This window comes from Dunckerocampus dactyliophorus, chromosome 1 (genome assembly GCF_027744805.1).
Source record: "Dunckerocampus dactyliophorus isolate RoL2022-P2 chromosome 1, RoL_Ddac_1.1, whole genome shotgun sequence".
NCBI classification, from domain to species: domain Eukaryota; kingdom Metazoa; phylum Chordata; class Actinopteri; order Syngnathiformes; family Syngnathidae; genus Dunckerocampus; species Dunckerocampus dactyliophorus.
Genome location: NC_072819.1, coordinates 20,193,852 through 20,209,760, shown reverse-complemented (window position 1 = coordinate 20,209,760; position 15,909 = coordinate 20,193,852). Strand labels below are relative to the sequence as shown.

The window sequence follows — 15,909 nt, the reverse complement described above, 5'->3', positions numbered from 1 at the left end:
GCTCAACATTTTACAGCCTCTGCTGTGAACCAAGGTGTACTATGGGTCAAAAATAAATATTTTCCTTCCACTGAGACTCCCTTTCTCTTCTTTGCATCTTCAGTTGCTATTCAATCAGCCTCCACAGGGAACATTTTATTGCAGCATCATAAATCCTCTCATCCATCACTCCACTGGTATGACTTGCATGGACATTGACTGACTTTTAGTGCCTCTTCCCATCCCCGACTCACATCATGAAGAAGAGCAGGGTGTTATAGAAAGTAATTTATTACACAAACCAAAGCAAGTTTACAAATACAGTTTCCAGTCCTGTGCATGTGTGTAGTCAAGTAGGAACAAAACCCATAATTCATATTTACAGACATTGCATACAGCTTGGTTTTCCTGTTTTTTCAACTTCAGCATCCAAAAAATTTTAAGATTTTGAACATTCAATAAAACAAGAAATAAAAGTAATTTGTACAAGGATTTGTAAGGAGGCCTTAAAAAAAAAACCCTTCTGTCTTTTCAGTTTCAAAACAAAAATTTGGCCCTTCCAGTAATCCAGTCTTTCTCCTGGGATGACTGACAGGCCAACAAGTGTAAATCTCAGGAAAATTCAGGTAAAGCAAGCAAAAACAACTCATGTCCCAATTCCTGCTCCCCCCCCCCCCTTAAAAGAGATAGTTTGGATTTTTTGACGAAGTTGTATGACATCCCCATCAGCATTGTAGTCCAATAACAGCCACTTACCCCCCAGTTGGTCTCCTAAATCCAGTTCTGGCCAGATTGCTGTGATGAAGAACGTACTTCCACTTACTTGCTAGGGACAATTAAGTAAAGACTTTGGCTTCTCAAAACAATATGCATTCAAAAGATTAAAACATTTACATCACTAAAATGCCTTCTCAAAAAAAAAGTCCTCACAAAACGCTTGGTGTGATATATTTGTCTCCCGCCATATTCCTGCGCACTGTCGCCTGTGCGTTCATGTGTATGTCACGAAGACGCGGAAGAACATGCGAGTGTCTTCGTCACATTCAGATGAACGCACAGGCGACAGTGCGCAAGGACATGGCGAGAGACAGATATAACGCTGAACGTTTTGCGAGGTTTGACTTTGAGAAGGTATTTTTGTGATGCAAATGTTTTAATCTTTTGAACGCATATTGTTTTGAGAAGCCAAACTCTTAATTGTCCCCAGCAACTAAGCGGAACTACCTTCTTCATCACAGAAATCTGACCAGAACTGGACTTAAAAGACCAAGTGGGGGGGTAGGTAGCTGTCATTGGACTACAATGCTGATGGGGATGTCATACAAATTCATGTCAAAAAATCCGAACTACACCTTTAAATACTGACAGACATATTTAGGACATTTTTAAAGTAGTATATAACAATACAAGAGTAGCTTTCTGGATCAAACTGCTCCATGTCAGCCAGGATGAAGAACAATTGGAAGAGAGCCTGACTACTTAACAGGCCACCATTAGCATTTTTTTTTAATTAACCAGGTTGTCAATTTTGGAGTTTTTGGAGAAATGAAAACAAAGATATCCTCCTGGGTAAAGAGACCAATGGTGTGCGTGTAAATGCAAGACTCTCCTCTCCTTGTTGTTGATCCAGGTATAAAACCAGGAGATCAGCACCAGTAGTCGGACTTGTGGAAAAGAAGGGAGGGATGGGTGTGAGGGACGGGGCCATGAGAAGAGATTTGAGGCAGGTTGTCGTGATTTAATAGCTTTAAATTGGCAACACCCATTGTAAAAGCATATCTTATTATACTGCGGGGTTCAAATGGAAGTTGCATCCTAACATTAAATGATAACGATCTGTCAATTGAAAAATAGAATAACTGAGTAATAGCAGTGTAGGTGAAAGAGGGCTTGCAGCATGGGCTGAGGGCCTAGTGCACAGACATACTGAGTCTGGAAGCACAACATTAGCCTCACTGACAGACTTCTCGGCTCTCAGACATTTGAGCACTACACGTAAGACCCTCACACCTGAAGCAGAAGAGAACCCCAAGAAAGACTTGAAAAAGGTTTACAGACAAATCTTGTATCAAAACTCTAGGTGTAAGCCCCAAACATGTCCCAATCTTGGATCTCCATTAATTTGTCCACTTAGGCTCATAAACTGAATTTAAATGTGATTAGTTACACATTTGGAGTTACACAGCCATTCTAAACGACACTCACAGCACACACCCTGACCTGTCAAGTCATCCAGGAAGGAAACTAACCTTCAATAAGCATGAATCTCTTAATGACCTTTATGGGCCCTAAGGAGAGGTCAGGGGGCAGATATGCTGTACCTGTCTTTGGCTGGTATGCATTGCTCACTTTTTGTGGCATGCCCACAAAGAGTCCAATGGTTTACATTTCCAACCCCACCCCAATCCCTCTCCACCAAAGCCGCCCAAACCAACCAGGGTAAATTCAGTCTGATGGTCATTAACAGCATTCTCTTCTTCCCCCGGCCATCCCTCCCTCCCACTCCCGTCTAGTAATGTCTCCATTCCCACAAACAGTCCCAAGATATGCGCCGCGTTACAGCAGCGCACATTTGCTGTTTTTCTTTCCGCGGCGAGCCTGCAGCGCTGCCCTTGTGGCCATCTCAAACACCTCTCGTACGCCGTCCTTGGTCTTGGCGGAACACTCCATGTAACCAAAAGCTGCAATCCGGACCGCCATTTCCCGGCCCTCCTCAGACTTCACAGGCTCCTGTTGGTAAATGTGACATAATTACAAATCTAATCAGTGCACTGTCCAAAGCTTGTTAAAATGCTAATATGACACGCTAAAAAGCAACATGTAAAATAATTATGTAAAAAAAGGATGCGTAAAAGGAAAGTAAGTCCAGCCGTGTGAAAATCGTATTTCACATGACTAAGTCAGCGGTACCCAACCTTTTGGAGCCCACAGACGGGCTAATTTCTGTCAAATTTCTTAATGGACTGGTTAAAAAAACAAAAAACAAAAAGAAACTGGAAAAGTACACTCCAGACGTCATGGTAGTCAAATGCTATTGCCATGTACCTAAGTATATAACTCAGAAAGCAAACTTTCAAATTAAAACACAAAGTTAACACATGAAAATAAAGCAAAGTTATTGAATGCATAAAAAGTCCCAATATTTTTTGCCATGATTGTACAACTCACCGGCAGTGTCAGCCTGACGTTAGTTAATATAAAAGTTTCCAGCTGGACCAAAGGGGCTGGAAGGACGATGAGAAAATGACTGATGAATGAATGACGTGTATGGAAAGAGATTAGATGTTTTTTTCACGCGCGTCACCACAAATGAAGCAAATGAACTTGGAGCTTAACATCATTCCGGGAGGCTTGATGAGGGGACTCCAACCGCTGGACATCGGTGTAAACACGGCGTTTAAATTGAAGTCGCGAGCGGCGTGGGAGCGATAGATGACAGCTAGCAAACACAGTTTCACTAACACTGGGAGGTAGCGCCGTGCGAGTTTCGCCACTATTTGTGAATGGATGTAAACACGGCGTTCAAAGTTAAGTTGCCAGCAGTGTGGGAGCGATAGATGACAGGCAGCGAACACAGCTTCACTAATGGATTGTGGATGCTTGGGCTAACATGTCTGATGCACTGTTCGAGCCTTCACAAAAGCCAGCATCATTTCTGAGGCGCCGCACGGCAACGAGACTGACTGACAATGACGACAGGAAACCTGGCGTGTCTGATGGAGAACTTGCCCCGCTCTTCATTTGGGATACAAAAGATGAGGACTTTGATGGATTTGTGGATGAGAATTGATCAAAAATAACGTGAGTACATTGTTAAATACTTAAAGTACAACCGAACTCAGTTTTACTCTCGCTGGCTTTTTAAAACCACACAATAGCATGCATGCTAGCATATTGTAGTGTCGCTGGGAGCACTTCCTATTCCCCAGCGTGCTTTGTGGTACTGTTTTGGTGCAAATGCTCTTAAAGTTACATGTTTGAGCTACATAGTTGTTAGTTATTGTTCTGCAAAAGTAGCGGTAGTGTCTTGTCTGTGTTTGCGTTGCTGTGTGATGTTTTTAGTTGTGCACCATGACAAACTGTTGTGTTGAGTGATGACCATCCTGATTTCAAGTGGCTTTGATACTCTGAATGAGAGTTCTGCTCTGAAGTTATCTAAAGAAATAAAGCATTGTCGCTTCCTCACTGACTTCTGAGCGTCACTATATGTTGTAGCGTTCATACCTGCACCCAATAGTACGGTGCGCCTTGAGTATGTGTTAAATACAAAAATAGCACCTGTAACTGAGACTGCGCCTTTTAATACGGTGCGCTTTATGGTCATGAAAATACGGTACTACTGCCAACTAATGATATTTTTCAAATTTACAATGTGTCTTTATCTTTACCATTTTCAAGCTACAACATTTTCAAACAGTAATGTCAATACTGAAATTCTGATGCCTAATGTGTTAAGTAAGTTTGAACAAGTGTTGAATTACTAGAAGCTTCTGTTTGAACTACTTGGACATTTCCGCTATCACCGGTATCACAGGTTTCGAAAGCCTGGACCGAATGAAGAGGATAGCTAAATGGCTAATTTGCTTTAAGACAGAGACAGAGACACACAGAGAGAGAGAGAGAGACAAAGACACAGAGAGAGAGACAGAGCGAGACTGACAGAGTGTGATGCAGGAATTATGAGGCTGTTCAATTGTGATGCTTGTCAAGACGACTTGAGTGGTTTTAGTTCCCAGGAGGACGGCGATAAATTACTTTTCTGGTAGGCTACTGTTTGATTAGTCGTCTTAGACTCACTGTTCGACACTGTTTACCTAACCATGTTACAACGCACCATTTGGAAAAAAGCATTTATGCAATGAAAAGTAAAAAAAAAAAAAAAAAAGAAATCTTTCAGTGGAACATCATTCTGTACACTAAATATCCCATGTTATGACATGGACACCTGCGGCTTACAGATAGGTGTGGCCTCTATATGCACAAATCTTTTTATCCTCTTTAAATTTAGTCGGTGCGGCTAAATACATAACGGTGCTCTCGATAGTTCGGAAATTACGATATACAGTTGGAGCATTTAGATGAAGCGGCATGAGGAAATGTAATCTATAGTTTGCTGTTATGAGGCAATTCTTTTTGCGTTTCACATTCTCGAGTTCCAACAAGTTTTAACTTAACTTTGCCAGTAACAGGATGTGGCATCACGTGAAACCCAGCAATTGGCTGTGCACAGATACAGTATCAAAAGTAGAGGAGTTAAACCATGGGTTGTCTTTATTTTTGTCTGTTTTTATTTATCACTGTACCTGTTTCATCTTAGCCAGTTCGCGGCGTGTGTGCTCATCATTGCGCAGGTCTTTCTTGTTCCCGACCAGAATAATGGGAACATTGGGACAGAAGTGTTTCACCTCAGGTGTCCACTTCTCTGGAATGTTTTCTGGGTTAAAAAAAAGAAAGAGAGAAAGCGAGAGATCATCTGTCAGTTGGATCTGTGTTCGATAAGACCATTTTCATAAACACTTACATATGGGGTTCCCTGATATAAGATAAACTTGCTTAAAGCATTATCAGCTGATCAAAAGTTTAAGAACATCGCTCAAAAAGTAACAAAAAAACTCTCCAAACCAGAACAAAAAATGTTCTCAGTAGGACTCAGTAATGAGTAGCTCCACCGTTCTTGTTAATCACTTAGCGATGGTCATAAACTTTTGATCAGCTGATAAACAGCCTATTTCAGTTTAATTGTTTTCAATAAATTACTTTTTCAAAAGTGCTTTTTGTCTCACTCCCCCTTCTTGCTTTTGGATATTGTAGGTCTACTTAAAACCTCATTAAGATCCAAATGTGCAAAATGCAAATTCTAGCAATTTTTCAACTGGTCTTAAGATTTTCATCAGGAGTGTGTGTGTGTGTGTGTGTGTGTGTGTATATATAGATATATATATAGGTGTGAGTGTGTGTTATTAGACACGGGACGTTTCTGTGGCACCTTTGAAAAACCACAGTTGCTCACAAAATAACACCTGTGTAAAGCTAGCTCACTTAAAGATTGGACATATAGATCATCATTGTGCTAAACATTACAAAATGCTCCCATTCTTTTTCGCAAACAAAAGTCTGACATTTATTGGTCAAGAAAAGAGCAGGAACATAGCACAGTACTTCAGCCTTTGTTTTATTAATACATTTCGCTGTCATTTAATCAAATTAATGCAAGGCATTTAAATCATCCTGCACTTTTATCACCTGATTTTATGCGAACCCATTCCCATGGTGCGAGGAAAAGAGCCGTTCATAATCCTAATAAAAGAAAGTGCATTATGTATAATTTTGCTGAGTGACTGCCTGCAAGCGCACAACTACCGTGGCTCCATGAATGACCGCACAGAAAAATTAATTGAAAAGCCCAGAAACTACACATTATTTTACTTATCAAAATGGCGGGAAAGAAGGAGAGTATACGTGATTAATTGTTACGTATGACTGTGTGTGTGGTGTTCGCTCTCACCCAAGCTGTCAGGGCTGTCTATGGAAAAGCACATGAGAATAACATCAGTGTCTGGATAGGAGAGAGGTCGGAGCCTGTCATAGTCCTCCTGACCAGCTGTGTCCCACAGAGCCAACTCCACCTGAAACATACATCAATGTATAATACAGTTATACAGTAAAGGCAGTGGAAAGATTGTGGTCTGCTGTCAGTTTAGAACTAATATTTTTTAAATTACGCTGCAACATACATATACTGTAAATGCTATATTAATGCCGCAATTCAATTAACCTCGGTATCACCGATAGCCACAGGATGAGTGGTCAAAAAAAGCAAACAACCGCCGAAATCTTTCATAACTTCAGTGTTTCTAATTAACACCCAGTCCAGTTTACAACCAGTTGAGGAAATAAAAAACAGCTTAATTACAGCATTTATGGCAAGTCGGTGGTTCCCAAACTTTTTGCAGTCGCGTACCCGTTCACACATTTGTGAAGCCATGTACCCCGGGGTTAAAATGTATATTTTGCATGGTAGCACTTTGATAGTTTCACATACTAATAGGTAAGTAATCATCCAGTCTGATGTTGACATCCTTCCGTATGAATGGGTTGAATGAGCTTCACATTTTTTGTCCACTCACGATGGGTATGGTTTAACTTAAATTAAATTAATTTAATATCAAATTGAAGGGAAACATTTAACAATCAAGATAAAGCAGTATCCAAAGCACAAAAATACAACCAACCAACTATAAAGCCTCATTTTCAGTGGATTCCTCACTCACCGTGACAGGTTTTTGCGGCGTGCGGGGATTGGAACACCATTACAAATGAACTCTTCAAGATTAAACACTCAATGCACAAAATAATAATCAAACTTACTTATTTGTTCATATAATGCACACACAGCAATTAACTTAATGCTCCGTCTCCTTTCTGTTCGTTCTCCTTGTGACGGAAGGTGTTCAGGCGCATTCGTAATTGTGAGTGTTAGGCGCTAATTATTTTTCCATTTTTAGTCATGTACCCCCGATTACAATTGGTGTAATCAATCAATCAATCAAAAGGTTGAATGAATTGAACTTGGGCCGCACAGTGGCCGAGTGCATGTTGGCAACACAGTCGGGAGATCGGGAAGATCTGGGTTTGAATCTCATGACATTATTTTTTTTCCCCATGGGTCCCAGAATTCCCGGCTGCACATATGCTACTAGCTATATGATATGCAAAAAAGAAACCATAAAATCACCTTCATTTAGACAAAAACATATTTTACTTACTTTTTGAAGACCACATATAGCACTCTGAAATTTTCAGATGATGAAATGTCTTCTTTAAGGAGACTTTGGCAAACCTCGTGTCTTACACGGCTGAGAAAGGCTGCTCATCTCATCCGATTAAATCAATTATTTTTCGGGTTATTAGCTTAGCCGTCTGACTGTCAGATACACACATGCGAGTGTTAGCTGCTGTGACCATGGGCCTCTAAAACTCACCAAATTCTGTCAAGTGTTCTTCAAATGCCGTATAAAAGCTTTTAATGGCTAAGGAGGACGACACTGTCAAAGACTTAAGTTAGGGAAAGACACTTAACTGCACGAAAGGGTCGCTGTGGGCTACAATAGTGCTAGCCATAGGTGATCGGCGTTGCCGGCATATGCAGATCATGTGATTTTTTTATGGAAATCGTCCGATATTGATTGCTGGATGATAGAGTATCCCTAATTACAACATCCTTTTAACTGTAAATGTTAATCCAAAATCGGCGGAGAACATTTAACGTCAAACTAGCAGGAGTGTTAGTAGTAGCCAGCATACAATACAGTGGCACCTCAATATAGCAGCATTAAGTTTTTTTGCTATTCCTGGCTGATCTTGGAATCTAACGCACTGCGAATAGCGTAGAACTACTGTATATGTACACCGAGTACATATAAAAAGCCCTGCTGAACAGTGAATAAAAGTTGCTTTATGGTCACTTGGGAACATAAAATAAATATAACAGTATTTATATTATATCGTACAGCATAAATTGTTTAACGTCATTAAGTTCCACTGTACCTTCTGTCAACATGACAAACAGTGTGCAATAGTGACATAATGTAGTAAGTATGAAGTAAGTCTCTTACCTGTTTGCTGTCCACCTCTATGTCAGCCACATAGTTCTCAAACACTGTGGGGACGTAAACCTCAGGGAATTGGTCTTTGCTAAAGACAATCAGGAGACAGGTCTTCCCACAAGCTCCATCCCCGACTATGACCAGTTTCTTACGGATGGCTGCCATCCCGACAGGCTGGGGAAAGTACATGGCAATATATTAAAACAAATGCCGCCAACACACCTGGTCATGAAATGGGACACCGTTTCCTCAAGGCATTCCTGTGATATAATGGCCACAAAACTAGAGCATATGGATAGAAAACATGGGAGGAAAATTCTCATGGTTATTACGTACCAACTACAGTGGATGTAGCTTTGAGGAAGTGAGTTGTGCAACAAAGTAAGAGGAAGTTATTGGGAAAATGTATGGTTCTCTTGAATTTGACTCAATCTTGACAATTATTCAAAGGAACGGGTTGTCACACGGATCTGATTCACTGACAAATGAAGTTATCACATTTGATGTAACTACAGGCAGAAAAAAGTTATAACTAGGAATGTCCTGATCCACATTTTTGGCTTCCGATCCAATTTTTTATTATTTTTTTAAATAGACTTGGCGATTTGATCCTGATGCTCTTTCTTAAACAAGCTTAAGTTAAACATGAACTTGTGAAATTGAATAAGGTTATGAAAATAGCTCTTCAAAGCATTAAAAATAATGCAACTCAAGTATTGCTGTATTTACTTTTTTGTTACACAGCATGACAATATATTTTTTGACTTTTCTAACAAACCTCTGTGAGTCAGGTCCCTAATCTAATACCAGATCCATCCAATAATAGGTTAAAATTGGACAAAATGGGTGTGCAAAACACTTTTAGGGTAGGAATAATCATTTTACATGGTTATAGATACATTTGTGGTGTGATTTAGAAGAGTGCTTCCAAAACTTTAGAGTTGCATACCCCTTCAGACATCAGACCTGAAGCCATGTACTCCCTTACTTGTCTCCCGCCGTATCCCTGTCCACTGTTGCCTGTGCATACATGTGTGTGTGTGATGAAGACAGTTGCAGTAATGCCACTCTTCTTCCGTGACGGAGCACCGCGACCATCTTGTTCACGTGTGTTCCACAGCAGAAGATGATGCGAGCGTCTTCATCACATACGTACGAATGGAGAGGCAACAGTGCGCAGGGACACGGCAGGAGAAAAATATAACGCCAAGCGTTGTGTGAGGTCTGATTTTTTTGAGGAGGCATTTCTGTGATGCAAATATATTACTCTTTTGAACGCATATTGTTTTGACACTCCACACTCTTTAAAAGAGTGTGGAGTTCCTCGTCACAGACCTCCGACCACAACTGGACTCGCGGGACAAATTGTGGGGTAAGTCACTGTTGGTGTAGTACACTGATCAGTGCTGATGGGGATGTCATACAACTTCATGTCAAAAAATCCAAACAATCCCTTCAATACCAAATTGAAGGGGAAAGTTTAATAATCATGATAAAGCAGTAACTAAAGTACAAAAATACATACAACCAGCGATAAAGCCTCACAGTGTCCAGTTCCAGTCCCCATGCGGGATTGGAACACCAATAAATGAAATCTTCAAGATAAACACTCTTAATGCACAAAATAATCAAAGGTACTTATTTGTTCATATGATGCACACTGAGCAATTACCAACATTGTGCTGTGTATCTTTTCTGCTGCGTTCTATGGAATCACAGGAGTGCCAAAATTAAAAGGCAATACGTGTGGAAATACAATGAGAATCGATAATACAAAAATATACAAATGTGGAAATACAAAGAGAATCAATAATAAAAAAAATATACAAATGTACTCATATTTTTTTTACTATTTTGTCTTTGTTTTTTCTGTATTGTCTTTGTTTTTTCCAATTTGCTGTTGTTTTTCCTGTTTTGTATTTGTCATTTGCATTTTGTCATTGCATTTGATAATACCATGTAAATGCAGAAGAATGACCCAGCAAAGGCTGTGGGCGGGTCATTCTGCCAGGATGATGACTACTCCATACGTGATTACACGATTTCTGCTTGCAGTGGCTATGTAGTTAAGGAAGCTCAGGAGCCCGGAAATAATGTCACGGACAGAAAGTAGACGCAAATACAGTCAAACCTGCCACTTTTGCCGTTTCGCATTGGTGGCCGCTATAGGCAGGTGGCCGTTATAGACAGGTTGGCGGCCATTTTGAATTTGTGCACGCACATATTAACATGTCTGTGATTAGAAGCTTGTTGTCTTTGCAGATACATATAATTATACTGTTACATGTTGACCAGTAGAGGGCACTGTGGGACTGCGGATAGAAGTTGTAAAGAACTACTAGGTTAATAAACCGCTGTTAATAAAGGGATTAAAGTGCTTTTTAAAGGGGTTTTTTTTTCTTCCAGTGGCCGCTATAGGCAGGTGGCCGTTCTATACAGGTGGCCACTAAGACAGGTTTGACTGTACATGTTTATCAAAACTAAACGGGGAAATTTAAATATGGTGGACGTGGACGAATTGAGAAGAGGTGTTCAACGAGAATTATGAGCAAATTGCTTGGTTGGTGGAAAATGTCATGGAAAGTTTTGATTTTAAAAAAGTCTTTAAAGGCTATATCTGCGTAGATGAATGTAGATATGGATGAAGCTGTGTGGCGCAATCTTTAAGAGGTAAATGCCTTATTTTATCTTATTTCCGCCGTTTACTTTCTTCTGCATTTGCATGGTATTATCAAATGCAATGACAAAACGCAAGTGGAAAAGACAAATACAAAACAGGAAAAACAACGGCAAATTGGAAAGAACAAAGACAATACAGAAAAAACAAAAACATAGTAACAAATATGACTACATTTGTATATTTTCTTTTATTATTGATTCTCTTTGTATTTCCACATTTGTATATTTTTGTATTATTGATTCTCTTTGTATTTCCGCACGTATTCCCTTTTAATTTTGGCACTCCTGTGATTCCATACCGTTCTCCTTGTGCCATGAGGCATTCAGGTGCACTTGTTTTTCATTTTTATTGACATACCGCTATTACAATTGGCATACCCCTGGGTGTACGCATACCCCACTTTGGGAACCTAAGATTTAGACTACTGTATTTTCACGACCATAAGGCGCACTTAAGTCTTAAATTCTCTCCAAAATGGAGGGGCGTCTTATAATGCGCTGCGCTTTATGTGTGCACCGAGTTCCAAAATCTGTTAATGTTGTGTGACTTTGATGAGCGCTCCGCCTGACTCACTATAAGCATTTCTTGCCAACACGCTGTTTATATAGACGAAAGGCGGACGTGACCGAGGACAGCAAAGCAAAGGCGGACGTGACTGAGGACAGCATGCGGACGTTAAAGGGGGAAGGGTGGGCGTGAAAGAGGACGCTAAAGGCACGCCCCCAGTAGGTAGTACATGAAAAAACATCGGTTTGGCTAAGGACCCACGAAAATGCCACCTACAAAGAGACAGGCTTATAAAGCACAGTTTAAACTGCAAGCTATCAGTTACGCGGAGGAACATAGGAATCGAGCAGCCGCAGGAGAATTCAAGATCAACGAAACGGCACCATCTATCCATCCGGGCAAGGACTGCCGTGGCGCAGCAACTCCTACTGCAGTAAAAAAAAAAATGCCGACAAACACATCCAGCCCAACTACAAAAGGTAACATGGACGACGTGCTGCTCACTTTCGACATCACGGTGACCCACACTGTAGAGAAGAAGGGGACCAGCACGGTAGCGGTACACACAACGAGGCACGAGAAGTCGGCTTTTACTGTTGTGCTTGGTTGCCATGGTAATGGCCAGAAACTGCCACCTGTGGTGATTTTTAAGAGGAAGACGCTGCCTAAAGAAAAGTTTCCAGCTGGAGTCATCGTTAAGACCAATCAGAAGGGCTGGATGGACGAGGAGGAAATGGCTAAGTGACGTGTACGTAAAGACACCGGAAGTTTTTTTTTCCCACGCGTCACTGTCCCTGTTGATATGTGACTCCATACGCGCCCATCTCACAGCCGCTGTGAAAAACCAAGTGCCAAGACAAGACAGATACCCCAACTTGTTTAAAGAATTCATGATGAGTACGTTTCAGTTTACTATTACTTGTGTCAAGTTATACATGACCTGAATATATGTTGTGTTTTTTGGCTTGAAAAGCAGCTTACTGTGTTTGTAAAGGCTTGCAATACTCATTTGGTCGCTTACGTTAACAAAGACGGTCAATTAACAAAGTAATGATACAGTCATTATGCAGGACGTGACATTATGAGATTGTGTTATTTGGAAAAAAAAAAAACATTTCCTCAAACTCGCTGCCGGTGGACCATTTGCGGCTGTGACACCAAATGCTGTGGCCATGTCTCAAAGTTTAGCATCAGTGCAGCCCGCTCCATGGAGAGAAGGTGAGAGGCAACTTTGGCTTGCTTAAAAGGACGGCAGGTCCCCCTCCCCCCCCAACGTGATTTGAATTTTTATAATCTAAAACTTTGCCTTGGATTGCGCTTAACTGCTTGTTTAGTGCACAAAAAATTGTTTACGCCGCAATCTTGGACCATGCAACTAAGCCAAAATCTTGTGGTACTTGCAAATGCATTATGGGCCACAGGCGGCATTTTAGAGCAACACCGTTTGCTTATATCAGAGTTGTAGAGCAATACACGGCGTAAAAAAAAACTTATGGACCGCACAAAAAAGAAAGGCAATTGATCGCAAAGAGACAAGGGTGGAGCTGCATGGTGGCCTAGTGGTTAGCATGTCAGGAGATCTGGAAGATCAGGATTTGAATCTCCGTTGGGCATCTTTGTGTGGAGTTTTCATGTTCTTCCCGTGCGTGCTTGTCCACAGGTATGAATGTGAGTGTGAATGATTATCTATATGTGCCCTGCGATTGGCTGGTGACCAGGCAAGGGTGTACCCCTCCTCTCGTGCGAAGCCAGCTGGGATAGGCTCCAGCATACCCGTGACCCTAGTGAGGATAAGCGGCATAGAAAAAGGATGGATGGAGACAAGGGTGCGAGACCTCTGAATTTTGCGGCTTAGAGAGAAAGCAGTCGTCATTTCAGAGGTATGTAAACAACACACAGCCGCGCTGTTTCAGCACGAAATGATCACGCTCCCGCACCTTGTCATGTCTAGCGCACGACAATAGTACACACAACGGCCATTGTTCCCGAATCGGTATGCATTGTCGCCACCACTTCCCACATCCGTTAAGCAGTAGCGCTGTTATTCAGTGATGCTGTGTCCCGGCTGTGACACCACGCAACAGCAGGCATTATCCTTAGCTTCATTAATTCCATTATTTGCAAAGGACCTACTTGAGAATCCCCCCCGGCTTGCTCCAAGAGGTGGTGCAAAAGTTAATCCATTCATGTCAATGAGGCGCTTTTATGTATTTTACATTAGTCAAATTTAACAGCAGCATTGTGTTTTTGGTGAACAAGTTGTTGTTAAATTGTTGTCCTTTTTTTGTCCAAGGGTGTCCACTGGTCCACAGGTAATATGTTAAATGTTCACTTCTCCATTTCATGTCATGTTTGCGAAATTGTTTTGAATGTAAAACTGTGCTTTTTAAAAAGCCTTTAACAGACCTCGCTGCATAGATTTTTGGTGGCATGAGTGCAGAAACAGTTATTTAAAAAAAAAGAAAAGAAAAGATTGCCCTCCAAGCATAACCTCCACCCCCCTCAGTTTGCAAAACTAGGTAAAACCGATGTTAACTGTTCAGTTGTCCATTCGTCATTATGTTTGTCTCTGGAACCGATTAATTGAATTTACATTATTTTCTATGGGAAAATCTGGTTAGAGTCCGTTTTAGTTGGACCTTCTGGAATGGATTAATGACAAGAAAAATGCATCACTGTACTGGGAGGCTACAGGCCACTGCTATTCTTTGTTGAGTGCATATTTATCAAGGTATAAAACCAGTATCAAGAATGGTGGAAATTCATAGGTATTGGTATCAACAACTGAAACTGTGGTATCGTGATCACCCGATTATAATATCAGGGTTTCCGCTACATATAATTGATCGTGGCGGCCCGCCACTACAAAATAAAAGCCGCCTTAAAAATTATTGTTCTTGAAAACAATGTTAAGTAATATATATTATATTGTATGAATGGATATACTGTATGTAGATACATAGATAATTATTTATGCACATATTGACCACAATTAGTTTGAAAGCAATTTAAAATATCAAAAATGTTTCACTGTGCTTTATTTTGATAAACATGCACCGGAATCACCTGTCTGCCGTGTTGGCACTTGCTCACGTGTGACCAGAAAAAAGTATGCATGTTGTGTCGACGTCACTTTGTTCCTTTTTACGGTGTAAATAAAAAATATGTAAAATATGTAGTCAATTGACGACAGCTTGTCACATGCGAAGCCTATCTATGCCAGCGTATGTGATCAATCACGTTTCAATCCTATTTGACATTTTGGTGTCTTTTAACCCATTTCGCACTGGCTCTCTGGCAGTATCTAGCTACATCACAGGCAAGCTAGAAGTGGCTATCGTGTTCGTGCTAACTTACCTTTTCAAGTGTCTGTGTAGGCTCTCAGTCGTACAGGAGTTGTCCATCGAGGAAAAGGCTTCTTGAGACGTCATCTGTACTTCTGTGAGGAAGGTGTCGGACATTTCGCTCCTCATCCGAAGAGCTTTGTCAGCGAACTAGTAGCTTAGGCTACCAGCACCAATAGGAGGAGGGTGTTGGCACACCAATTCCGCCCACTCTTACTGTATTTAAGGCCTAAGCTACCAGCACTTATTAGTTCGCTGACGAAGCTCTTCGGATGAGGAGCGAAACGTCCGACACCTTCTTCACAGAAGTACAGATGACGTCTCAAGAAACCTTTTCCTCGATGGTTACCTTTTCAAGTGTCACTTAAAAATCTTGCACTCTTGTTATCATTATAATACTTATGGCTTGTCTTCAAAACACTAGATGTGTGTCTGAGTTGTTCAACAACACGTAGTGTGTCCAGCTTTATACAGTACTATCACAGGGGTCTCCAACAGGTAGCTTGTAAGCTAGCAGTAGCTCACCAGCTGATGTTGGATAGTTTACCAAAGAACTTCAACCCGAGCTGGGCAACCAAAACTCATATCGCGATATAATAAGGTTGAATATCGATATACGATATACCATCATGGAAAAATGATTAGACCACCCTTGTTTCTTCAGTTTCTTGTCCATTTTAATGCCCGATACAACTAAAGGTACCTTTGTTTGGACAAATATAACAATGACAACAAAAATAGCTCATAAGAGTTACATTTTTTGGCAGTGCAACACTATAGTTATTCATGTAAC

General features: G+C 40.9%; 1 protein-coding gene across 1 annotated transcript in view; it reads right to left on the bottom strand.

Moving 5' to 3' along the window:
- Window positions 1-252: 252 nt before the first annotated feature.
- Window positions 253-15,909, bottom strand: part of rhoab (ras homolog gene family, member Ab) — a 28,162-nt gene continuing 12,505 nt past the window's right edge. The window contains exons 2-5 of the mRNA XM_054772904.1: window positions 8,595-8,759; window positions 6,485-6,605; window positions 5,283-5,413; window positions 253-2,709 (exon numbers count right to left, since the gene is read on the bottom strand). Coding sequence (XP_054628879.1) covers window positions 2,536-2,709; window positions 5,283-5,413; window positions 6,485-6,605; window positions 8,595-8,750 — 582 coding nt within the window. The 5' untranslated portion in view covers window positions 8,751-8,759 and the 3' untranslated portion in view covers window positions 253-2,535. The remainder of the gene's footprint in view (window positions 2,710-5,282; window positions 5,414-6,484; window positions 6,606-8,594; window positions 8,760-15,909) is intronic.